This window comes from Centropristis striata, chromosome 13, assembly GCF_030273125.1.
Source record: "Centropristis striata isolate RG_2023a ecotype Rhode Island chromosome 13, C.striata_1.0, whole genome shotgun sequence".
Classification (NCBI taxonomy): domain Eukaryota; kingdom Metazoa; phylum Chordata; class Actinopteri; order Perciformes; family Serranidae; genus Centropristis; species Centropristis striata.
Window position 1 is genome coordinate 8,834,587 of NC_081529.1, and position 25,702 is coordinate 8,860,288.

Genomic DNA, 25,702 nt, shown 5'->3' on the forward strand with positions numbered 1-25,702 from the left:
AAGGCAGGCTTTTTGCTCACCTGGACTTGCAGCTGCAGCTCCTTGTCCAGCAGGGCCCTCTTCTTCAGGATCTCGGCCTTCAGCTGCTCCTTGTGCTTGTACAGCAGAGCGGTCAGCTTGGTGGCGTTCTGTTTGGAGCGTTTCTGCTCCACCACCTCCTCCTTCTTTCTCTTCTTAGCTGCCTGCTTTTCGTCCTTCTCGATCTTGTCGAGGATGAACTTCATCACCTGGTTGCACACGATCATTCTGGAAACAAGATGAGAGTCACAAGCTGCCTTTCCTTTCCTGGTAACTACTATTCAAAGGGTTTAACCAGTTCGTGTTAGAGGTCCTTTTTTTGAGAATTAGTGGTATGTTTAGGGGGAGATAGCAGGGCAACAATAAATGCCACATAGAAGTTGTGAACATCATCTGAAAGCTGTGAACCTGATTAATTTGAGATGGAACTCAACACTGTGTGTCAAGTTGTTCTGGTCAAAAATCTCTAATTAAAATGACTTAACGAATTAATTATTTATTGAAACCTATCAAGGTGTATAAGGGCTTCATAACATTAATATTTTGCTATCTGAAGTCCATTTCCATGTTCAACTATGTCCCACAAATGGTTGCAGCAATTTTTGGATTGATACCATTTGTTACACAGATTTGATGCTGACAAATGCACTTTTATTCATATCAAAAATGGCTAAAAATGGTCTAAAAGACCCTCCAAAATATTAAAATCATCAATATGCCAAGATCTTTAGAACAACACAGAAGAATCTGTGATTTGGGTTCAAAAACTTTGGTCATTTTGGAGATTATGTAAAGAGGAGACTTGTGGGAACACAGAGAGCCTATTTTCATTGAGATAGCCCCCCCCCCCTTTTTTTTTGAGGAACTCATTGTGTTTTACCTGCTGAAAAAAGTGGCTAAATTGAGTTCCAGGGCCATTTTTCTGGGACATTTGACCTAAAAAGGCCCTGGTCTGGGGCTATGATGAACACACAGCTGCTTCAGCTTGTGTAACACACCAAAAAGAGGGAGTACTGTATTTAGGACAGTTATAGGATGAGGGGAGAACATTTCTCTTTGATCACATGAAAAGTGAAGTTATGCTCTGCTGTCTGCTTCCTGACTCATATTAAAAAAGAGAGACTGATCTAAGGTCTAAGACCTCAGGGCTTTTTTTCCAACATGTTTTTTGAGATATGACTGACTGGCACATCCGAAACGTTGCATGTCACATTGTTTTTCATACATCAGTGGACTAATTTGCCTAATCTCTGCAGGTCATTGGACTGTGACGTAAACACAGACAACAACGGACTGAAGGAACCTTAAAGTTCCTTGAAAAGTGGTCCCCTGACTAAAACTACCAGGAACCTCTTCGCAGCTTAAAAGGTTCCTTCAGCCCATATCTTTAGTGCTCTAAAAGATACAGCTCTACATCTGTGTACCCACCTGTTTCATCTAAAAAAACATATTGAAACATGAAAAATAAAAATGTTTTTTGCTCTACATATTTTCTGACACATGCTGGATGTAATGAATGAAATGCAGAGGAAAATGAAATGACAAGCGTGCGACCCCACCGTAAAATAATCTGTTGACTGTTTGAAGATTATTCATTTGTGCTTCACAACATACCTGCTGTGAAAAAAATTAGAAAATAACACGCTTTCTCACCTCTACTGCTTACTGCTAAAGAGATCATTCTCTCTCTTTTCTTTGACAGTAAAGCTGAGACAGAGAGCAAAGGAAAGAGTGATGCTAAGCAGCAAAGAGCAAAGGAGAGAGCTGCTGCAGTTAGGACTCAGCCTTAATACACGGGATGCAAAACTAAACTAAAGCAGCTGCACTATTTGTGTTTCACCAATCAGCGATGGTTGTGCCTGCCTTTTTGGGTGATAAAATGACCACAAAATGTAATCTAGACCCTGATCCAAGTACCTCAAAAAGCTTATAATCCCCGTGGAAAGTTCTTGCAGTCGAAAATGGGCTACTTTGTTTAGTTGGGAAGAAACTCAGTCAGTGCGTTTACATGCGCAGTTTAATCGAGCTATGCTTAAAAATCTATATTGGCATCTAATAGGACTTCTGGCGCCCTTTCCGGTTGACCTCAGTTCAACACGAGTGGCTAATGTGCGACTGGCTAGTGCGACCGGCTAATGCAACCGGCTAATGCACTACCGGCTAATGTGTGACCGGCTAATGCAATCGGCTAATGCGAGACCGGCTAATGCACGACCGGCTAATGTGCCACCGGCTTTCTTGGATGTTTTTGTTCCAGGGCGAAAATCCTATTCCAATCACATTATCTGGGTGTCTTAATGGGAGTTGGAGAACTCCGACATCAGTCGGGCTAACTCCCACAACCAGTTATAGTTAGATTAAGGCAATAATTTGTTTTTTTCCAAGTGTCATGTAAACATACTGAGTGACTTTTATATCAGGATAAACAGAAAACAAGAGTGGAGGGAAATGCAGTGAATACCTCTGGTTCTCCTCTCGCTCAGCTGCAGCCAGGGTCTTCCTCTGTTTCAGCTGTTCTGCTGTAGCGTTCTGCTTCACCACCACCTGGAAAGAACAAAAATGTCTGTTAATATTGAACATTTCTTGACGACGCAAGAAATGAATCATTGTGAATTAATCTTTTTCTGTCACACCTGTTTCTGGATACCATCCCCGGGGCTAACAGTCAGGTTCTGCTCTTTCTGTTCCCTTTTAGCCTCATGGTGTTTCTTCTTCTTTGGTTTTTGTTGCTGTTGTTGCTGTTGTTGTTGTTGCTGTTGTTGTTGTTGCTGCTGCTGTTGTTGTTGTTGTTGCTGCTGCTGCATCCTTTGGAGCTGCTCCTGGACACTCGCTGGTGCCTGTATGGTCACCATGTTCTGGATCTGGTGGGCCTGAATCTGCCCCCCTGTCTGCTGGATCTGAATGGGCAGCTGCAGTTTGATCTGCTGGGGAACTGTCCCGCCTTGCTGCTGTGCCTGCGCCTGGATCTGGGCTTGGATCTGCGCAGCAACATGGGGCGGCAGAGCTGAGAGTAGCTGGACGGGCTGCTGGAGGCCTGGAACGGTGATGAGCTGATGCCTGATTGGAGACTGGACCTGAAGCTGAGGCTGTGCCTGAACTTGAGTTTGGTTCTGAGGCTGGAACTGGACTTGGAGCTTAGCTTGGACTTGGGGTTGGGCTTGGACCTGAAGCTGTTGCTGGACCTGGGTCTGCTGCGGTGACGTGACTTGAAACTGGGGCTGGGTTTGGACTTGAGTTTGGACCTGGGGTTGCTGCAGGGCCTGAGGTTGTGGGTGCACCTGGCTCTGTTGCTGGAACTGGACCTGAACCTGGGGGTGGAGTTGGGTTTGGATCTGGGGCTGTAGCTGAGTTTGCGCCTGAGACTGAACCTGGGGTTGAGGTTGGACCTGAGGCTGTTGGTGAGCCTGGGGCTGGGGCTGGGGCTGGGGCTGAGCCTGTGTTTGAAATGAAGCCTGTACCTGGGGGTGGTACTGAGGCTGGACCCTGGATTGGAGCTGGGCCTGGACCTGGGGCTGGGACAGGGTTTGGTTTTGGGACTGAAGCTGCACCTGAGGTTGATTTGGAACGACCGGCTGTACTGGGGCTTGGGGTGGTTGCTGTGGCTGAAACTGAACTCGGACCTGGGGGTGGTTTTGGACTTGTGCTTGGGCCTGGAGATGGGCTTGAGCCTGAATGTGTGGCATCTGTTGGACTTGGCCAAAGGGCTGGACCTGAATCTGTGCACAGATTTGGGCTTGACGCTGCGGTTGGAGTTGAGGATGGGTTTGGGGCTGGAGCTGAGGCTGTCTGACCGTCGTTACAACAGAAGAGACTGGGATTCCCATGTGGACCGGGACTGCCGAGACTGGGATTTGAGACACCTGCTGCATGGAGACAACGGTGGGGTGCTGGATGTGTCCTTGAGCTTGAGGAGGAAGAGAAGCTTGGGGCAGAGGGGTGACAGGTGAATGTATGGAGACTGATGCGGAGGCGGGTACGGGGGCCAGGGCAGGGGTCTGAGTGGGAGCTCCAGCCTGCTTAACTGACTGAACTGGAGTCTGAGCTTGAGATGAGGCTGGAGTCCAGACCTGGGGCTGAGCTGCCCTCTGCATGGTCAGAGCTAGAACAGAATGGAGAGGTAAAGACAGACAATGAATACAAAAATAGTCAAGAAGATTTAAGTTCCCTCAGACAACTAGCATTACCCACTTTACTGACTCTGTTGCTACAGAACATGGAGTAACAGCGGTCTGCAGAGTAGAAGAAGGCAGGAGTAAAACATGTTTCAGCCCACTAAATAAATCAACAGTTTAAGTGTACACTATATTTAGAATGTTTTCTACACTTTTGCCGTGACGGCAGACAGAACTGAAGTCTGTTACATCCAGCTGCGCTCCCTTCAAAGCCACCAGACTCCTTTGACAAAAGCAAGTATTTTACCTCATAGAACATATGAGTTCCTGGTCTCCTGCTGCCTCGATCATTTACTTATTAGTTATTAAGTTTTGTTAGTTCCTAATCCGTAAGGCCTCAAAGTCACACAATAACACAAACAAACTAACCAATCAAAGCAGCGGTGCACCAGAAACTCCTGTCTTCTGCAAGGTAAAATTACTGTTTTTGTCAAAGGAGCCTGGTTGAAGACTGCATAGATGAATATATTGTCCTTGGTTCGTGGTTGGAAAGGGTTGCTTGACACAAGGTATACAGAATTTTGATTTTTGATTTCATGAGGGCCTTTTTAAAGTTGGTTAAAGTATGTTTTGCTTCTGCTCCTGTCCACAGCACTAAATTGCTTAGCTTCTGTTTCCAGTAATCCTGCCTTCTTCTCTAGTAGGTATACACTAAGTATGGATAAGTGCCTCATACAACCCCAAACCAGAAATGCAAACTTTCTCTTTAACATTTTCTGAAGGAGTGCACAAGGGTTAATAGATAATATACTACCCTTGGTGCAAAAAATGTACACTTCCTAAAAAGTGCTATAAAAATATTTTACGTGAATATTTTATGTCAGTTCCACCATAGTTAATCACTGTGACTAACTAGTTTACTGCTGCTTCCACTATAAGTTACACCCGTAATCTTTTCTGCTGTAGCACTCAACAGACTAAGGTGGAGAGACACATGATAAAAACAAGCATGCTGTTGATGTGTGTTTGTGGGAATAACAAGAGGCTCTTTACCTGGCACTGAAGGTGTTGTAGAGGTGGCTGTGACTGGCGTGACGACAGCATTGGCCACAGCCGCGTGAAGAGGAATGGGAGCTGTGGCCTGGATTTGGGTTAGAGCTTTGGCTGGGGACGGGACAGCAATGTGGGTGGACACAACAGCTATGACAGGAGCGGAGACGGGAGCGAGAGCAGGGGTTGGAACTTGGACAGGTGAGGGGAGAGAGGCAGAAGCAGCGATCTGGGAGTTAGTTGCGGCGGCTGTGGCAGCAGGTTTGACTGAGACGGGGGCTACGGCGGGGGCGGGGCTGAAGGCGTGGGTCTGGGCTTGAGGGGAAACTTGTCGCGGGACAGGTAGTGACACTGCAGTTTGGGTTTGTGTGGGGAAGGAGCCTTGGGTCTGCACCATAGCTGGGAGGACTTTGTTCTGTGCAGGGGGAGAGGCTGAGGCGAAGACTTGTGTCTGAGACATTGCTGGGCCTGCAGTTTGTGCTGGGGAAGGCACAGATCTCGCGACCTGGGGTTGTGCAGGGACAGAGGGCGGCGTGGAGGATAAAACCTGTGTCGACGCCTGGGCCGCGACATGTGGCAGAGCAGGCACAGGAGTGGATATTTGAGATTGTGCAGGTACCGATAATGGGGTGGTGGCTGCAACTTGGGTTTGCACAGGGACTGTGGGGGCCAAACTTGGCATTTGTGTTGGGACAGGAAGCGGGGCTGCCATTTGGGTTTGGGCTAGGGCTGAGGGGGTCGTCTGGACTTGTGCAGGGGTTCTAGCTTGTGTTGGGATTGGCATTTGGGTTTGAGGGGTCTGAGTGGTAGCTGGAGCTGATGAGGATGGGGGCATGGGGGTGAAGAGGAAGCGCTGGACCTGGCCGTTGGGCATGGCTGCCTGCATCAGCTGCTGGCCAGGACTGGGGATGACGGTGACACCCTGTGGGATGAGCTGCAGCTGTCCCTGGGTATGGCCCTGACCCTGGATCACCACCGTCAGACCTGGGTTTCCACCCTAAAGAGTTGGACACAAAAGGAATGTTTCCCTCAGCTAACAGTGATATCATTTTCTCTTCATACAGTGTAGAACCTGATAATGTAAGAAATTCCTGATAATGTAATAACCCCAATAATGTAATAAAAATCTGCACTTGAGTCCATTGAAAATGTAATAAAACCTGATAATGTAATAACTTCCCGATAATGTAATGAAGTGCATTTCCCAATAATGTAATAAACTTTTTACCAATAATGTAATAAAGTATAACATTAATGGGAGGTTATTACATTATCAGGTTAGCCTTCATTTTGCAAGTCCTGATAATGTAATAATTCCCCAATATTGTAATAATTTAACAGCAGACCACCCATTACTTGGGTTCAAGTGGTGAAATTTGTGATAAGAGAGGCCTTTTAATGGTTTTTGATCAAATCAAAGATGGCGGAAAATCCAATATGGCCGAAAAACCCCATTGAGGATTCATTGAGCTTGGATTGCCCCAAGGGTTACAGTGATACATCCTTTGTGAAAAACGGATGAACGGGTCAAAAGTTAATAAACATTCAACTTTGACCTGTTGGTGGCGCTAGAGCTCTAGAGTTGCCTACACAGTATCACCACTTGAACCCAAGTAATGGGTGGTCTGCTGATACAGCACCATCCAAAACAAGTTATGAGCAGTACTATTTTCGTCAATGAAAACTATGACGAAATATGTTTTTTAACAACCTTTCTTTTCCATAACAAAGACGAGACGACACTGCTGTGATTATGACACTAAATGTTAAGATATCAACATTGTTGAAAAAAGACGAAAATGTGGTAAATTGACTGAAACTAAAATTGAATTAAATCTAATGACTAAGATGGGGTCCAACTGGAACTGAACTAGTCATACAACTAAATTAAAAAAAAATAGCTGACAAAATTAACACCTTCAGTAAATACATTAAAAACCTTCAGTTTAGGAGAAAACAAAGTGCATATTGCCCTCACCTGAGCTCCCTGTGTTAGCTGCATGAGCTGTGCCATAGTGAGTTTAACTTGACCCTGCTGTGGCCTGTTGGGCTGAGAGGAAGCTCCGGGGGACTGGGCAGGTGCTGTGGTGGCTGCATGAGGTGCTGCTGCTCTCTGGGCTGCAGTCGTCTGCACAGGTGTAGTACCAGCACCCGTTGGTGCCACAGTCTGCTGGGGATGGCCTGGAGGGGACGAGGAGGGAATGTGTTATGTGGGATGGATGGATGGATGGATGGATGGATAGATGGATATATATAATGGATGGATATATATGTTAATTTTATGTTATCCCAAGGGAAATTCAAGCCTCCGGTAGCAGCATTCAAACATACATTGAACATACACTATACATACATTAAAAATAAAATAACCTATAATTAACCTAGGATAAATCTGTATTTACATTAAAACCTTTGCTAAAATATTCAAACATCTGCAGAGAAATTGGACATTACTGTGAACTTAAACATTTGCAGGAAATTAAATTAAATAATGTGAAGATAAATTAAACATTTGCAGAGACGACCGGAACATAGTGCAAAACAGAGATTGTAAGGATAATTGTAAGGAAAGACCACTGAAGACATTTATCTGCAATACAAATGATCAGTTAGACAAACACCTTGCTGAGCCAACGCTGGACTCCTGACCGCTGTGCCCACAGAGGTAGACAGGGTGGATGACTGGCTCACCGCCGTGCCAGGCTGCATTTGGCCTCCTGCTGTGACGGTCTGGAAGCAAAGATAAAATCATCAGTCACAGTGCTTATTATTGCCCCTCAACTGAAAAGGACAGAGTGAAAGACAAAAGACCTGTTGCTGGGTAGCTGAGGAGGTGGTGGCTCTGAGGTTCATGTTTCCAGTTGTGGGGTGTAGTGTGCTGTATGTTCTGAGGTTTGCAGGGGGCCCAGAGGGGAAAATGCCCAGGACTTTCTGCTGGACTACACCTGTTGGAAAGCAGAATACATTATGTCAGCAAAGAAGCAACTATGCATCGGTTGTAAATGCGGTTATACAGATAGAGGAGGATGTATCTGCAGACCCGGAGACTGCAGATTCAGACCCGCAGTTCTGGAGTCCCCATTTCATTGGAAACATTACAAACTATTGTTATTGCAAACTATTGGACATAGACGACGATCCGTGTGGGAGCATTGACTGTGAATCACATAAATTTAACTAACTAACTAACAAACTTAAATTTAATTGTGATATGTTTAAAATGATATGAATGTCTTGAGTGGATAATAGTTTAGCTTGTTAGCAATTCAATTTGTGCTCTGATAAATACAAGAAATAAAGAACAGAAATAGTTGGATCAAACAACATGTAAATTATATAAAATGTACAAAAATACATATTTGGGTGTGATTAAACGTAAAGAAAACATTAGGTTTAACAAACCTTTAATCATTTGTTAGTATTTTGTATAATCACCCTTCCAACTGTTTAGTGTTGGGATGTACTAAACCTTTAAACTGTTAGAATTGATGGTGTAAATAAACCTTCAAAACTTGTTAGAAGGGAGACTTATAGCTTCATCAGAATCAGACTGATTTCTGTAGGGAAATTCTTTTTTTAGGTAGAAGCTTCATGCTTCGTCAATAATCAAATCTTAGTATTTTTATTCGGGTGTCGTAAAATTTTAAAATTGTAAATTGTAATACAAAGTGTAACTTATTTCAAAAAGTGGTGTTTGGATGAGAGGCTGATTTAGTTGAAATTTTGCAGCTGTTCAGTAGGGGGCGCTTTCGCAAAATACAAGGAGTCTTAAAGTTATGTACTTACTTGATTCCTGTGGTCTAAGTCTAGCACCATCAGGTTGAATGCACTTATTGTAAGTCGCTTTGGACAAAAGCGTCAGCTAAATGACATGTAATGTAATGTCTAGAACTGCGGGTCCAGAACTGCAGGTCTCAATCTGCAGTCTCCAGGTCTGCAGAGACATACTATTGTACAGATCAGGGATGTAGAGCAGCAGCGAGGCATGCACTGTGTGTAGGGAAGATCTCTGAAGCAACTCAACAAGCATCATGGGAACTGTAGTTTACACACAATCCAGCTCAGACAAAAACATCAATCGAAGCCATTGAAGATCTTCCATCAAAAAACAAAACAACAAAACAAAAAGTAACACTGGATGCATCATCCATGCTCGGTGCCCATATATTTTTTCCGGTCACATGACACTCTCCCATCCATTTGGCAAGTGTTAGCACAAACCAGCAGCAATGGATGACACTCGTGCTCCCTACCTCCTTGAGTGGTGGGCATGTTGAGCGTGACAATCTTGCTGTTAGCGGGGAGCGGGAGTTTGGCGGCGAGGACCTGGCCAGCCACAGTCACTGGGCTGCCAGCGATCTGGAACGTTTGCTCTGAGGTGGCGATGCTGCCGGCCACGGTGGCCACCGAGCCAATGGAGGCTGTAAGACACACCATGCCACCCACTGCGGTCACGCATACCCACAAGGGCCACCACCATAGCCAGTCTACGGCTGTGGTGTCCACTGGAAGGTTTGACTCAATAAGGGGGCTGAGAATTTCTACATTTTTCGGATTATTGCTTTGCCGTATTTTTGCTTTTTACCTTTTATTCATCTTAAGATATTATTATACTGAACAACATCCACAAAAAATGGTATTAATGACAAAAATAGGAATAAAAATCAAACTGAAATGGATGGAGTTCTCTCTCTCTCTCTCTGTATGAATGTTTATATGTTAGTATGCATTTATGCTGATTTTCTTTACATAATGCGGATTAAGCCTATAAATTAGGGCTGGGCGATATATCGATATAAAAAATATATCCAGAGTTCATTGTTTTTTTCCTTCTTTCTGTATATATAAATGCTGCCCTTACTAGGTATGATCAATTTAAAGTGATTAGACATATTTTTCAAGTAAATCTTATAACAGTATATTAGTAATTAAAGCTGAGCTGTCTTGACAAAATCAAAACACTACTTACATAAAAACTTGGATACAAATAATGTTATAATATATTTAGAATATATAAAACATATGTTTTGATGCTGATACTTTTGTACTTTTACTTCAGTAAGTTTTGAATGCAGGACTTTTACTTGTAGTGGAGTCATTTCACAGTGTTGTATTAGTACTTTTACTTAATTAAAGGATCTGAATACTTTTTCCACCACTGGTCAAATTAGTAGTGTGTTTGACAGTGCTTGTGTAATTACTCTGTCTGCCAGAAGGGGGAGGGCTTAGTTCTGCAGTGAGGGTAAACACTAACTTTTTCAGTTCATGATCTTGTTTCGCCATGTGTCTATTGTAAAAATAAAATGTATTGTTATTAATTTTTGCAAGCACTTTACTCCACTCAGCATGTTCTCAAGTTCTGTAAACCTATCAAACATCAACAAAATAATAAATGACAACATCTGAACAAAAACAGCAACTACAAAACACAAAAGTGATTAAAGATCCAAATTAGAAGGAGGCCGTTGCTCCTCCTCAACTGTGACCCAATTGGTTGATCCTCTCATCAGAAGAGGGCCCAGTGTTACGGATGACTGATGAGTCAAAAAGCAGAAACTCTACAGCTCTATGAGCCAACAATCAAAAATGAACCCACCTCTCCCGGGCACATAGTGATCAAAATGAGGCCACAATGCCATGCGTTTTAATGCCCTTGTATACCTTCACGTTATAAAGGACTCAAATTGAAAATCCATTTTGAACAGGATTGATAGTGGACACCACAAGCCACAGTCATTACAGCAAGCCAATCACATTTACCAATATGGAAAATTGACACAAAGAGAATGGCTGTGGAAAGTCATGCCAATGATTGACTTCTTACGAACTGATAGGACTGTCAAACAGCAATAAAAAACATATATATAAAAAAAAAAATAAGAATGAAAAAATAAAAAAAAGGAAATCCAAAAAAGGCTATCTAGTGACAAAGTTGTTTGTCTGCCTCCTGCTCACAGAATGTGATGGATGAGAATGTGCACAACTCGAGGACTTCAGATGGGATTATTATGATATAAATTCTTACCTGGGCTGCTGTTGTTCTGACCCTGCTTGACCCAGGAAGCAAAAGATTGATGGAAGTTTTTGTCTTGCTGGAAGGAAACAGGAGAGCCCAGTTTGGAGGCCAGGACCATCTTAGTTCCAGATGTGACCTGGCCTGTCCTCTGGCCCATGGACACTGGGGTGCTGGGGGTGCTGGGAGTGCTGGGCAAGGTGGTGGTGGTGGTGGTGGATGTGGGAGTGGTGCCAGGTGTACCCGGTCTCGGCTGCTCCAGACGTTTCTAAAACAAAAACATGGGAGCATTTTAGACATAAGGAGATTTAGTTGACTTCCCAGCAGAAGGGCTTACTAAACCAATAAAACTGATAACAGGTATGTGTGTGTGTGTGTGTGTGTGTTCCTACCTGCTGGGCTGCCAGTCTGGCCTGTTTCAGCTGATTCTCCAAATGGGCCTTGACATCCTCTGCTGTCTTCAGAGTAGTGCCAGTCTTGGAGGAATCAATACCCTGTGACTTCTCCCTCTCCAGTCTGAAAAAGAAAAAAAAAATCATGTGAATTAATGCAAAGCATTTGTATATGACCTTTCAACAACAAGGCAATTCAAAGTGCTTTTCACAAAACATTAAAAGCAGTAGAAAGAGACATACCGTATTTCCTCAATTTAAAGCCGGGCCCCTATTAATGACCGGCCTCATTTAGTAACCGGGTGTAAAAACAATTTTTAGTAAATAAAAGCCGGCCTCTTTTATAAGCCGGGTGTCTTACCGGTGTTATGTCAAAGTCTGTTCCCCCGTTGATATGTGTCCCCCTTACCTTAACCTGCACCAACCTGACCCCTGACCCCAACCAGTCCTCCTTTAAGTTGTTAACATGACCCCAAGTTTACGTTAACCCCAAACAGTTCTCTCTACAAGGCCTTAAACTTAAATCCTAACTCCAACCTTGGAGGTGATGCTACAGAGAACAACATTCAGGAAACATCATTTGACGGTAACAGATTTCAACACAACACCTGTATTTTGAAGTTTGGCCACACGAGTTAGTACTGTAGGTAAATATGGTTGTTTCTCCCGCTGTCCTAGTCATTCTCTGTAAAGTCCAGCCGTTTACGCACGTTCTTCTGGGCTTTTTAGTAGTTTAGACATTTTAAATCCTGCTTAAAATGAACATTTAGCGTGCTGTTCATTGTTTGTTTACATCCCAGTATTTCCAATATGGCTGACATCCGGGTAACTGGCTACAATGCGCTGTGTAAAACAATCTAAAAAGTGCCGGTCAGAGCTGCTCTGATTTTCTTTTTTTAATAAAAGCCTCCTTCAAATAATAGCCTGCCCCTATTATTAGCTGGGTCCCAAACTGATTTTTTTATTAATAGAAGCCCCGGCTACTATTTGAGGAAATACGGTATATAGAATGACATTCAAATGTAAAAATTTAAGAGTAACAGCAAGCAGATAAAATATTTAGGAAAAGTAGATTCAAATACACAATTTTTAAATTGAAAGCGAGCTGATAAAATATATTTTTTTTAAATATCAAATATCAAAGGACTAAAAGTTACAGTGCAGTAAAGGTAGTGGCAAAAAGAAAAGTCTTTAGTCTTGATTTAACAGAGTTGAGAGTTGCAGCAGACCTGCAGTTTTCTAGGAGTTTGTTCCAGATATTTGGTGCATAAAACTGAACACTGCCTCGCCATGTTTAGTTCTGACTGTGGGAACACAGCGCAGACCTGTCCCAGATGATCTGAGAGTTAGTGGTGGTTTGTAGCTAAGAAGAAGATCAGAAATGTATTTTGGCCCTAAACCATTCAGTGCTTTGTAGACCAACAATAGTATTTTGAAATCAATTCTCTGACAGACAGGAAGCCAGAGTAAGGACCTCCGAACTGGAGTTCTATGATCTACTTTTTTAGTCTTAGTGAAAACTCAAGCAGCAGCGTTCTGACTGAGCTGCAGCTGTCTGATTGACTTTTTAGGGAGACCTGTAAAGACACTGTTAAGTGTTACTGGCTGTGCCTTTCTCACCTTTCAGCAAAAGCCCTGATCTCCCACAGCTCCAGGTCCTCCTCAGGCACCCACGTCTCCACAGCTATAGGTCCTGTCAGCTTGGCCGGCTCGTGCTTCTTGGGCCTCAAGGCGCTGGAGCGCAGGCCTTTCCTCTGTGGAGTCGGGGTTTCTGCTCAGGGGAAAAGAGAAACATCATTTATATTAGGAGGTGTGAATCAGCAGAGGCCCCATGATGCAATTTTAACCCGATACTTGTTCTACGATACGATATTGCGATTTTAAGCATTTTGTGATATAGTGAGTATTGTGATACAATATACTGCAATTTAACTCTTTGAATGTGTTGTGTCCACAAAAAATTCAATCAAGAATTGTTTAGTCACATAAGAGAAAATTCTCAGTCTATTCATCTCACTTCAGTCTTTTCATTTCTCCACAATGAGAGTCAAACCCACAGACTGACCAACAAAGTATTCAGTCAAACTGAACTGAACTGATATCAAACATGATAATAACAGCATTATTTCGACAACTTCCCGACACAATATCCTGACGACATATACCATATCTCCAGTAAATTCCTAAAAGTTAGCCCGCTACAGCCTCTGGAAAATAACAAAAATGGCGGAAATACTGATGGCCCGCCGGCGATAAATATTGATGCTTGTCAGCCATGAATCGATATAATATTGCCGCAAAATATTGCAGTATTAATTTTTCCCCCCCACCTTTAATTTTTTAACATTTTATTTGGAAGGCGCCTTGCTTGGCACTCAAGGACACCGTACAAAAAAGATAGAAAAGAAACAGCAATAAAATACAATAGAATATACAGAATTAAGAACAATCCCAATACAATAGATTGGACAGGGTGATTGTCATCAGAGGGACTAGGCAGTTTTAAACAGATGTGTTTTGAGTTGTGATTTGAAATGGGGGAATGAGCAGTTTCTCTTCTTTTTTATTTAAATCCTCCATTGTTTGTGATGCTTTTACCTTTGGGGGTGTCTCTGTTTCCGAGGGGACAGATGATCTTCCTGATGCAGTATTCTGAGCGGATGCCGTAAGGCCCCACATCTCTTCGTTTAATGATTTCCGTCGTGATGATGTCCGTCTCTGTAGTTTCTGTGGCGAGAATAAAACAAATCAGCACAACTATTTTAAATGGCAAACATTAATTGTTATTTACCTACAAGCACCTATATAAGCTTTGGAAGGTGAACACACAAAAGGTTTTTATGACTGACACATTAAAAAAAACATCATAAGAAGTTGCATGTTTGAACTAAAATAGAAGCTAATGTAAGAAGGCTTCCAGAGAGAGTTCCAAAGGGAGGTGAAAGGGTTGAAGATGTCCGTGTACAGCCTTTTCTCACCTTTCCGTGTCGTCCCTACAGCAGCAGAAGGCTTAACAGCCATGTCGTCCCACCTGAGACAGGCCCACAGCAGCCGCAGCATCAGGCTCACTCCAGCTAGTGACCTCACAGTCTGGAGGCGGTACCTTGGGACAAGGGAACACAGTAACAAATAACATTAGAGAAATCTAGAAAAACAAAACAAACAAGAGCTCCTAATTCCAACAACAGGAAATATGTTTACATCCATACTTTACAGCATTTGTATTTTTAAATCTTGCACTGCAAAAAACGTGTGTCTAAAAACAAGATAAAAACACTAGATCTGAGGGATCTAGAAATAAGCATGTTGTACGCTTAAAATAAGAAATTAACTCTTAAAACAAGGTAAATTATCGAACACTTCTAAATCTAAAGTTTTTTTTATCTTTGTAAGAAACAAATAATTGTCAGGTCACTCTGCTCGGGTCAGTTCATCGCTGCTTGCAGCTTTAATTTATCATGTTTTAAGAGTTAATTTCTTATTTTAAGCGTTCAACATGCTTATTTCTAGATTTAATATTCTTAATTTAAGAAATCTTGTCAAGTGAAATTATCTGTCCATGCAGCAAGATCATTTCCCTCAGATTTAGTGTTTTTATCTTGTTTTTAGACACACCTTTTTTGTAGAGTGCTAACACAATATCAAACATACCAGAATATGTTTTAGATTTTAGATTCTTCCCTGTAGCCACATTTTGCTTTGATGCTCTCAAACATATTATGAATGCGAGAAATTCCACAAATTAACTCTTGACAAGGCACACCTGCTAACTGAAAACCATCCAGGTGAGCAGCTCATGAATCTGACTGAGAGAATAACAGAAGTGTGCAAAGCAAAAGGTGGATACTGTGAAGAGTCTAAAATATAAAACATTCTGGTTTGTTTAACACTTTTTTCTGACTACATAATTCTTTCATAGTTTTAATGTCTTCAGTATTAATCTACAATGTTGAAAATAATAAAAATAACTAAAAACCATTGAATAAGAATGTGTGCCCAAACTTTTGACTTGTAGTGAATGTTCCGCACAGAAAAATAAAACTCATTCAGGAAAAAAAGGGTAATATTTGCGTTTGTATGAAAGTACTCAGGACAAACACAACTTTAAAAAAAAATAGATTAACATGCAAATTTATAGCAAAGAAGAAAAAACATCCCTGGTGTTTAAACGCGGTACATCACGTCTGCAGTAGAGGTGGGCAATATATATCGTCTACGATAACATCGTTAACACTGTTTTGACGATATGCAATTTTACATTATCGAGTATTTATAATATCTCAAAAAGAAAACAAACTGATGTTTACTCATTTCATGTCTCTACATTGAAGTTTAACTGGGAGTCTCTTGAATGCTTAAATTTAAAGAAAATAAACAAGAGCTGTTGTTCTTAAACATTGTGTCCATCCATAGATGTCTTGGTAAGCAAGAAGAATTTTGACAGCTTTTTTTTTTGGTAAAAAAAAATCTAATTTCAAAGGATATCGTCAGATTATCATTATAGGAAAATTAAAAAAAATAATCAATTTTTTTTTCTTGCCATATCACCCACCCCTATCTGCAGGCAGGTTATTTACCTGGTACACACACACACTCGTTGTAGCGTGTGGTTGCTGTCAGCTTCACTGTGTGCATATTGAGTTTTACCAAGTGATCATGCAGTTGGTTATGCAGGACAACTGGTACTGTATTAATTAACTGGATTGTTTTAACTACTGGATCATGGCTACACACTGATTTTATTGATTTTATTTTAATGAGGAATGTAAAAACACCCACAAGGTTGCTCTGCTGCCTCTGGTACAATAAGATCTTTAATCATTTTTTAAGCAGAGTGAACACGTTTAACTTCTTCTATAATTAACCTACTGGCAGCTTCAGTTCATTATATCGGACGTGCTCTGCTGCTACTGTAAAAAGAAGCAATGATGTAATTTATTATGTCCTAGCTTAAGTTGGCATGCCAATCATGATATTGTTCAGGATAATTCAAATCTGATTTTCACCGGTATATTATAAATGTGTACTTCAAGTGTGAATTCTAAATGTAATTTTTAACCCTCCTCTTATGTTGCAGGTGAAATTGACCTTTTTCAAAGCTTCAATGTTAAAAGTATTTTTTAATAAAACGAAAAAATATAAAAATGTATGATGACATTTTAAAAAATCTGTCATGTAAAACCTTTATATTTTATATATAGGTCTTCCAATGTACATAAAAATAGTTTTAACATGCATTTTTTTTGTAAATCAAGTGAATTATCCTCATTGAACCATGATCTGTGAGAGGTAAAGAACACCATTGCACTAAATATTGATTGAAATGGTTAGTAATGGAGTTATTAATGAAATATAGACAATGTTTATTTTGTAGTTACTGACACTTTTGGATAATTAAACATGCCTTGGGTCAAACTGATCCACGAACATTATTGTTGTTCCTGAGAAACGAACATAAAAGGAGGGTTAAGTATCTCACACACAAAGTGTCAAAAGAGCTCAATGTGTTACCAACCTCCATGTGATCCCAAACGTGGGCCGAGGTGAAGGGTAGGGCCAGATATCCAGGGCGGGCTTGGCGTTATAGTTAAAGATGGGCACCTCTCTGATCCCTGCTCTCCTCGCCATCCTCTTCAGGTCGTCGTTGGGCAGGATGAAGATGCTCTTCTTGCTGCTCTTGGTGACAAACTTGCGGTAGGACGGCAGGGCTGTCCCGGAGCGAGCCTTCTTGGATTTGGAGAATCTCAGAAGGCTGACTCTGTCTTTGGTGGAATACTCTTTACTGATGGTCATGGAGCTGGTTGAGGGGCCCGTGACTTGAGGTTTAGTTTTGTGAGGGACAGCTGCAGTGGAGCAGGGCTGGGTAGTGGTGGTGGTGGTAACCGAGGAGACGGCACTGCTTGCTGCTGGAGACGTCACATCAGTCTTACTGCTGCTGGTCAGGTCATTCTGAGACTCTGTTGTCTTTAAACCTTCGCTACTACCGTTATTGTCGGCATTATTACTATTCACGTGAGAAGGGCTTGAGGATGGAAGCTTGGCAGGTACTGTCCCCTCACTGTCCAGAGTGTCTTCTTTCGCTGCTACGTGGTTTTCCAGTTTTGGGACTTTCAGGGGAGGCGGGTGACATATGTCAGACACGTCATTTTGCGAGATGTTTCCATTCATCAGAGACTTCACAGGCTCCTTCTGAGCCTCTTTAATATCACCTTGGACTCGACTGGCTGGGTCCGAGTTGATGTTCGAGTCTGCAGGGGCGTTAGTGTCAGGTTTTCCATTAACCTGCACTGGAGCGGTCTTGCTTTGGTCGACCTCAGTGCTCTGGTCGCTGCCTTGCTCAACTTCTTCGTACGGACGTTTCTTAGGATTCTCTCCCACTCGAGCCACCTCTGGCTTCTGGGTTTTTTCTATTGCATCTGATAAACCGTTGTTTTTACTGTTGGCCTCGGGGCTTGACAGGAGTCCTCCGTTCACTTCTTTGTGAGCCTCCCCACAGTTCTCCTGCGCAGCGTTTACCTCCGTGGGCTTGCTGTGGTTGGGTGCTGCGCTTTCTGATTTGACATCCATGTCTGACTTTATTTTTGTCGGCTCCTGGCCAAAGTCAAGCTTTTTAACCACGTGGTCTTTCACTTGAAGGTCCTCCTCCTTCTCTTCTTTTACACACGGGGTCACGGCAGGCTGCTGTTTGGCCAATGTGGATCCTTCGGTTTTAACCGTGGAGGTCGGCTTTGTGGCGGCCGTTTTGGACAGCAGCGCCGCCTGTCTCATCCGCTCCAGCCTCTGCTTCTCCTCCAAGGTGAACTGTTTTACCCGCCGCTCCAGAAGCCCGTCAAGTTTTGAGGGCTTTACCTTCTTCTTATAAGCCGTCCGCAGCTGGAAGCCCTCGCTGACATTCACGACATCGTAGTAGGGCTTTGATGCCGTGGTCTCCTCCTTCTTGGGTTCTTCAACTTTCTGGACCGGTTCTTCCCTCACAGGCTCCACAGAAGGCGAGGAAGAGCCTTCGTTTTCAGCTTGATCTATAAAAAGAGTCACAGAGGTCAGTGCATGATGGAAACATATATCCATCAGTGTTTCCTCCAGGATTTTTTTTCAGCAGGCGGTGTAAAGGGTGATTTGTCCCCTGGATGGTGTGTGAGTAAATTGTAAATATCAACCAGCAATATACAATATAAAAAAGACACTTGACTGCAAAACAAAGTTTAGATCTGGTGTTTGCCACAGGATTTTCTGAGACTATGCTGGCGAGACCTGAACAAAGTAAGGGGGCCCAGGAGCATTCTCCCCCGGCAAAATTTTTGCCATAAAACCTTAAAATTGGTGCCTCTCGCGCATTCTAATGTCACTATTCCATCTTAATGATTGCATATTTTAATGAATTATTGTAAAGGAGAATAAGGGTTCTTATGTTTTATTTAAGGCATCACATTTTGACAGTCTTCTTTTAAATTCTGTGTTGGACTCTGTTTACACATTCATGTGCTCTTATTTTGAAAGCGGGTCTAACACATTCTTACTGTAAAGGCTTATTTAATACAAGCACTGGGAAAACAAGTGGAGGCTGACTGACAGTATCGTTAGCTAGCCATTCGCGCCAACAGGTAATAATACCTTTATAATAACTTTATTTGTAAAGCACCTTTCAAAACAAAGTTGACAATAAAACAAGATGCAATTAAGAACACATGAATAAAACAATTAAACAATTTATAAAACGATGTAAAAGAAGGAAAAGGTCAATAAAAGGCAATATGACAAAAGTGAGGTTTAAGAAGAGATATAAAAGATTGTTGGAGTAGTTGGAGTTATGCTAACAGAGTGCCTGCGCCGTTACGGTTGTTATGACATCTCCATTCACTCGTCCTCATGGGAGAGAGCGCTGTGGTCATTGCTACAGAGTTAAGAAAACAACAACAATCCCCTATTCTGAAGCAGCGGCAGGCAGAATTTAGCAGCGGCGGGCCGTCACTACTGAATGAATGTAGCGGAAACCCTGTGCATCCAAAAATAGCATCAAGGGCAGAGAATATTTTACTTCAAACATGTACCTTTCTCGTCACTTGAAGCAGCAGTTTGTGAGCAGGGCTCAACCTCCATTTTTTCATCTTCACTCTTCTCTTCTAGATTCTTGCCCTGCTCCTCCTCCTCCTCGGTGGGTTTTTCTTCCTCTTTGGAGGTCTGAGGCTTGCAGTCCTCCTCTGACAAGGTGCTCTCAGATGACGCAGTGACGGATGCTTGTTCGCCGTCCTTGTCCGATGTGTTTTGAGTAGCCTGCTCCTCAGGTTCTATCAATGTTTTCTGCTTATTAGCGCGAGCTGCTGCCCTTTCTTTCTTCATTTTAGCTACAGAGACAGCAGCAAAAAAAGAGAAATATGAGCCAAAAGTGCCAGCAGCAGGAGAATGTATTGAGGAAATATTACCAGTGACCCTTACCCTCCAGTTCTTTGCGATAGTTTACATTTGTGTTGCCTGGTAGCTTTGGGACGAATCGCGGCACGTGAGTCTTACTGACCCAGCTCCAGCCTCCGTACCCCGTCACTCTGTACTCCTCCCCCTTCTGCTTCCAAACCTGGAGGGAAAAACACACACAAGGGAGGCTCAATACAGTGAAGCTTTGGGATGAAGAACTGCAATCATTTTAGAGAACATTTACCCACATTCAACAATATCATCTGTAAAGAAGCCTTAAAGACATAATACAGCTTAGCAACAATAATTAGAAACTCTCAAACTGGACTAGTTGTAGCCCAGGGGGTGATTCTGTAGCTGTCAGGAGGTTCCTGGAGATATTGTAGAGAACCTAAAAGTGTGCATTGTTAAATTGAGAGGTCTAAAAAGTGAGCTGAAAGTAATAGATAAATGGCTAAAATAGACAGCTAATGGAGGAAATCAGGTTCACTGAGTCAGGGATCTCTTTATCAGAGAGCTTTTCCTGATTTTACGTGAACTATAACTTCCCTTGAACTGTCTTTTAATTGGACAATATTAACAATAAATGCACGGTCAATGCAATAAATTGCAAAAATATTAACAATAAATACCAAATAGCAGAAATATATGTATATAATGTATGTATATGTTTTATTTTTTTTTTTCTTTATTCTGTTTTCTATATCTATGTGTCTGTATCTTGAGCTGCTATGACAACTAGATTTCCCCACTGCATGATAAATAAAGTCTTATCTTATCTTTATGTCTTAAATAGACCTAACACTTTATATTTAAAAGTTACCTAAAATTAACAGATAAAGAGCTGCAACAGCTAAAAGTTAGCTACAGTTAGCTAAAAGTGTTAGCTTACATTAGAAATAAAAGATAAACAGTTTAAACAGTGAGCTAAATGTAATGACTAAAGAGTTTAAAAAGTTAGCAAATGTTAAAAGCAACGAATAACCTGCTGAAACAGTTAGCTAAAAGCATTTTTTGTAAGCTTAAAGTAATAGACAACTGAAACAGTTAGCTAAAATTAAATTTTGGTTGCTAAAAGCAATGACTAAAGAGTTGAAACAGTTAGCTAACTTTAAAAGCAATGGATAAACCGCTGATACAGTTAGCTCAAAGTATATTTTTCATTAGTTGGAGTCATTCTGAAAGACTTTTGTTCCCTAAAAGAAATTGTTCAACAGTACAAACAGATAAAAGTAATGTGTGATTAGGCTGACAAGGCTGTGGGGTTATGTCTGAAGCCCTGCTCTTGATCAGTGTGCTAGGTAACACCTGTACAGAGATGACGGATGCTGTTGTTTTACCTGGTGCTTGATGGGGATGGTGTACTTCACCCAAGTGGCCTGTTGCAGTGTCTCCTCATCCTCCAGTTTCTTCTCTCGCCTTTTCACCTTCTCTTTGTCCTCCCGCTCCATGGAGGTCATACGATGCAGCCTGGAGCAAGAAAAGAACAGCATGTAACCAAGATGTAAGGCGAGTGAGCAGTATTGAAAAAGCAAAGTTATTATTGAACGTTCAGATTGATTGGTCAATAGTCCAAACAGGTTAAAAATAGTTTGAGTCCTGTTGATCTTTTGGAAGGCACACTATAAATGTTAATGTGTTGTGTTACTGTGTGTAGCTAACAGTTTGTTCACCTTGTGTGTCCAAGAGAATCTTTCCATACAGGCAACATGACCACTGGTTTAATGGCACACTCCAGTATAGCCAAGGCCAAAGCAAACTCCCTGGCCTTGCTGCACATCTGCACTGCTTTGTTCCAGTTGGTCCTAGAAAAAACAGACAAACTGTATAAAGCAATAGATAAAACAGCACATCTGCATATTCCCTCCAATCGCTTCATTATAATGAAACTCTTATAACAAATAACAACAGATCATCATATTTTGCAAGAACCAAAAGTCATTAAAGTCACTACTTTCACAACCCAAAGTTAAGTCTGTTTAAATCAAACTCTGGTATGGTTAAATACTTTTTACAGTTTGTTTGTTTGCTTGTGAACGATCCAATTGACTCTGGTGCGCACCAAAACATCCGACCCTAGTCCTAGTCCCCCTAGGTTCGATTCCACTGTGAACGTACTCTGACCAGAATCTGACCCTATTGAAGGAAATGAACCAAAGTGGATAGTGGGCAACCTGCGCGGTGAGATGTACACAGATAATATTATAAAGATGAAACTTGTGTCATTCAGTTTCACTCTGTAGGCTTCCACTGAGCTAAAGCTAATTTGTCATTGGAGAATTATCAACATGTTGCTCAAAATAACTTAATATTTACCTTTGTGGTAGAAACAGATCGTGGTAGGAGCATCAAGGCTCGCCTTCTCTGATTCTACAGCTGTCTGATCGCTGCATGTTGTAAATAATGGATCAACATTATTGCTGACCCGGAGCCTCAACAGGGGCTCCTTCTGACAATTTCTCTCCAAATTAGTTTAGTCAGAACACCAGAGCAGATTACCGCCGGATTAATTAAAGGTACTCGGTTTGCACTCGGTTCCACGTTGCTTTGTTTACATTTTTCACCGCCAACTTTTGAACCAATAAGAAATAATAGTATGCGTAAATTTCCAGCCCTCCGCCTTCGTACACGCCCCCTCTTAAAAACTTTTTTTATTTTATTTGGTCCGCTTACATTTCTACACTGTGAAAGCAAACCAGACTAAATACAAAACAAACTTAATGTATGAATTACACTCTGATTCAGACAAACCAAACAGACTTGGGTTGGGAAAGCACCCTATGTTACCAGATATAGGGGTGAAGCAACAGTTAATTTTGCGAACAACTTCACATGAACTTGATCCGAGTTGTACCTGTGTGATGCCCAGTTTGGATGCATAAATGGTCCTGGGACATTGGTCTCCAACTGGATGATGGTGAGACGCAGGGTGGAGACGGTGAGGCTCCGTGAACCGTAGATGGAGCCGTTCCATTTGAACTCTGACGCGGTGGTCAGGCTGAACTTGTGGGAGAGGTGGCGTCTCTTGTCGTGGTCCTCGCGGTGCTGATGTTTGTTCAGAGCCAGGACGTTGGTGCTGTACTGGTTGTGGTAGACCCTGTATTTACCCTCCTGACCCAGTTTGAACAAGTTGTTCAAATTCACTGTCAGGTCCCTTTTGAGGAAGCTGAGACGTGAAGATTCACCATCAGAGCGGACGGGAGATGGCTGAAACATTCGAGGGATTCGTAGTTTTAATACTAGAGATTTGAAAGATTTTCATACATGTGCTGTTACAATATCTTTCTGGGTACCTAAAAGCCCATTTTCTCTCCACTAAGTCAATAATTAAGCGTAGTGAATGCGGTGTATACTAACAAACAGAACACTGTCTGAACATACAGGATCCTAGATGTTGTGGACACAAGTAAGTCAGTGCACAAAAATAACTATCAATATTCAAGATCATAATCAAGATTTCTTAAGATATAAATTAACTAGGGGTGTGACGAGATCATGTGCCATGAGATTTGTGAGCTATCCAAACTTCTATTTGTGCCCTGTGGGGACAGTAAAATGAAAAGAAGAAGAGGAGGAGAAGGAGGGGAAGCAGCAAGCAGCCAGAATGACGCTGCAGGGGCTCGTTAAGAAGAGTAAGAATGAATCGAGGCGGCACAGTCCTCCTGCAGCAGTCTCCCCCAGCTGCAGAGCCGGAGGGGATGTTAACCCCTTAAGGTCCAGTCTGCAAATTGCTAATAGGCTAACAGTTAGCTCTGTAGCAGTACAGTGTGTATGTGCTGCTGCTGCAGGAGGTGTTCTCTTAGTGATGTCTGTTTGTTTACAACAAGCACCGGACACTCTGTGCACAGTAAGTGATGCCGGTTAATTCAAGATCGCTAAGTTTACGATAATTAGCCATGCTGCTTTGTTTTGATCAGCGACGATGTTGTGCAGTTAGCGACTCGTTTTTTAACTTTTATAAATTTTAGTTTTAGTTTCAATTTGTGCATGTAAGCATGTAAAGAGTTATAATAAAACATTTCAAAATGCATGTGTAACTCGGTTAAATAACAGTCTGTTGGTCCAGTCATATATTTTGTCATTGTAGTTTTCTTAAAATCCTGCCCCAATATCGTGTCTCGTCTCGTCTTGTCTCGTCTTATGAGCTGAGAGTTTCGTCACACCCCTAAAATTAACTGTATGATTAAACAACATTTTTGTTCAAGACTGCAGTTAATAAAACCATGCCTCACCTCTTTGCTGCCTCTGGGTGTGTGGTTATTGGATTCCTGTCGTGCTGGTCTCCCTCCGTCCCTCTTGAACCTGTCGTTGTACTCGTCTGTCATTCAGAAAGCAGGTGACACAAATTCAGCACTGATTCAAACAGAGACACAGAAACTGATTTTAATGTCAGTGTTTGTCTACTTTTGGAGCACCAATGAGCACTCATGTGTTTACCTGTCCCGTCCTGGCTGGTGAACGAGGACTGGGAGGAGCGATCAGCCAGGTCCGGCTGCTCTGGTTTCCTGAGGCCTGAAGCCTGGCTGCCTGCCTCTGGTTGGGATGGCTGCGGCGGTGGCTGGTCTTGGAAATCTTCAGGGGGCTTGTCTTCACTACTCGACTCTGCTTTCACATCCTCATCTACAAAGACAAATGTCAGAAAGACTGAGTACAGGTGTAATATTAAGTATTATGGTGGGCCTGACACTAAATGCGAAGCAAATTTTTTATCAAAAGTCAATGCAAATAGGTGCAAATTAGCATCAGGTGATAGAAATTACTCAAAGCTAATAATACAAATATGTGAAACTGATGAGGAAAAATCAATCAAGAAAGTTGGGTGATGCCTTGTCGCAAGCAATGGTGGGAAGTAACTAAGTACATTTACTCAAGTACTGTACCTAATTACAATTCTGAGGTACTTTTACAGTATTCAGTATATTAAGTAGTTAATGCAGCCCTGTCTTTACAAAATTAAAACACAGCTTGCATAAAAGCATCAATACAAATAATTCAATAATATATTTAAAATATATAAAACAATTTGTGTGGGGTCATTTCTGAATAACAAGTACTTTTACTTTTGATACTTTAAGTACATTTTGATGCTGATACTTTTGTACTTTTACTTCAGTAAGTTTTGAATGGTCTTTTACTTGTAGTGGAGTAATTTCACAGTGTGGTAGTAGTACTTTTACTGAAGCAAAGGATCTGAATACTTCTTCCACCATTGGACGCGAGTGGATATCATCGCAAGACTTTCCATAAAACAAATCTGACAATCGTGTTTTATTCCTTGGGCAATAACTGTTTATTTTGGGTTCTGTAATTGCATCACAGCAGCAGTCATCGAGACAGTTCCTGGAGAAGGCAGTGAAATTAACCAAGCTGTGAGGGCCTCGATATGATGTTATAAACCCAGAAATGAGTTTGGTTTTCTGATGCATCTTCCACAACAGGTACAAAGCAGCAACTGCGGTTATTGTGGCTGTGGTTGATAACAGAAAGACATGGGGAAAAGAAACGTTGGAATCTACACAGGTGCATCACAAGACTGATGTGAATAAACACAAATGATGGATAAAAACGGCAAAAATTCACGTAGCGTTTGGTGTGAACACAGTATTTGTGATGCAAAGGGTGAAAAGGCGTAACAGTCATTACAAGCAACAGGCTTTTAGCAAAGATGGCAGCTGTGCAAACAAAGTCATGAGTTTGATAAAAATTCT

At 41.9% G+C, this 25,702-nt stretch overlaps 1 protein-coding gene across 2 annotated transcripts in view; it reads right to left on the reverse strand.

The window, feature by feature from the left end:
• bptf (bromodomain PHD finger transcription factor) overlaps positions 1-25,702 on the reverse strand; it is a 43,429-nt gene that overhangs the window by 7,083 nt on the left and 10,644 nt on the right. The window contains exons 6-26 of one of the 2 annotated variants that reach the window (XM_059347805.1): positions 24,432-24,614; positions 24,227-24,312; positions 22,849-23,201; positions 21,668-21,799; positions 21,335-21,464; positions 20,019-20,154; positions 19,634-19,927; positions 17,101-18,604; positions 14,564-14,688; positions 14,184-14,312; positions 13,206-13,356; positions 11,586-11,709; positions 11,206-11,461; positions 9,434-9,601; positions 7,992-8,125; positions 7,802-7,910; positions 7,159-7,361; positions 5,184-6,177; positions 2,652-4,117; positions 2,480-2,562; positions 21-246 (exon numbers count right to left, since the gene is read on the reverse strand). In XM_059347805.1, coding sequence (XP_059203788.1) covers positions 21-246; positions 2,480-2,562; positions 2,652-4,117; positions 5,184-6,177; positions 7,159-7,361; positions 7,802-7,910; positions 7,992-8,125; positions 9,434-9,601; positions 11,206-11,461; positions 11,586-11,709; positions 13,206-13,356; positions 14,184-14,312; positions 14,564-14,688; positions 17,101-18,604; positions 19,634-19,927; positions 20,019-20,154; positions 21,335-21,464; positions 21,668-21,799; positions 22,849-23,201; positions 24,227-24,312; positions 24,432-24,614 — 6,986 coding nt within the window. The remainder of the gene's footprint in view (positions 1-20; positions 247-2,479; positions 2,563-2,651; positions 4,118-5,183; positions 6,178-7,158; positions 7,362-7,801; positions 7,911-7,991; positions 8,126-9,433; positions 9,602-11,205; positions 11,462-11,585; positions 11,710-13,205; positions 13,357-14,183; positions 14,313-14,563; positions 14,689-17,100; positions 18,605-19,633; positions 19,928-20,018; positions 20,155-21,334; positions 21,465-21,667; positions 21,800-22,848; positions 23,202-24,226; positions 24,313-24,431; positions 24,615-25,702) is intronic. The other variant, XM_059347806.1, reaches the window with a different exon arrangement.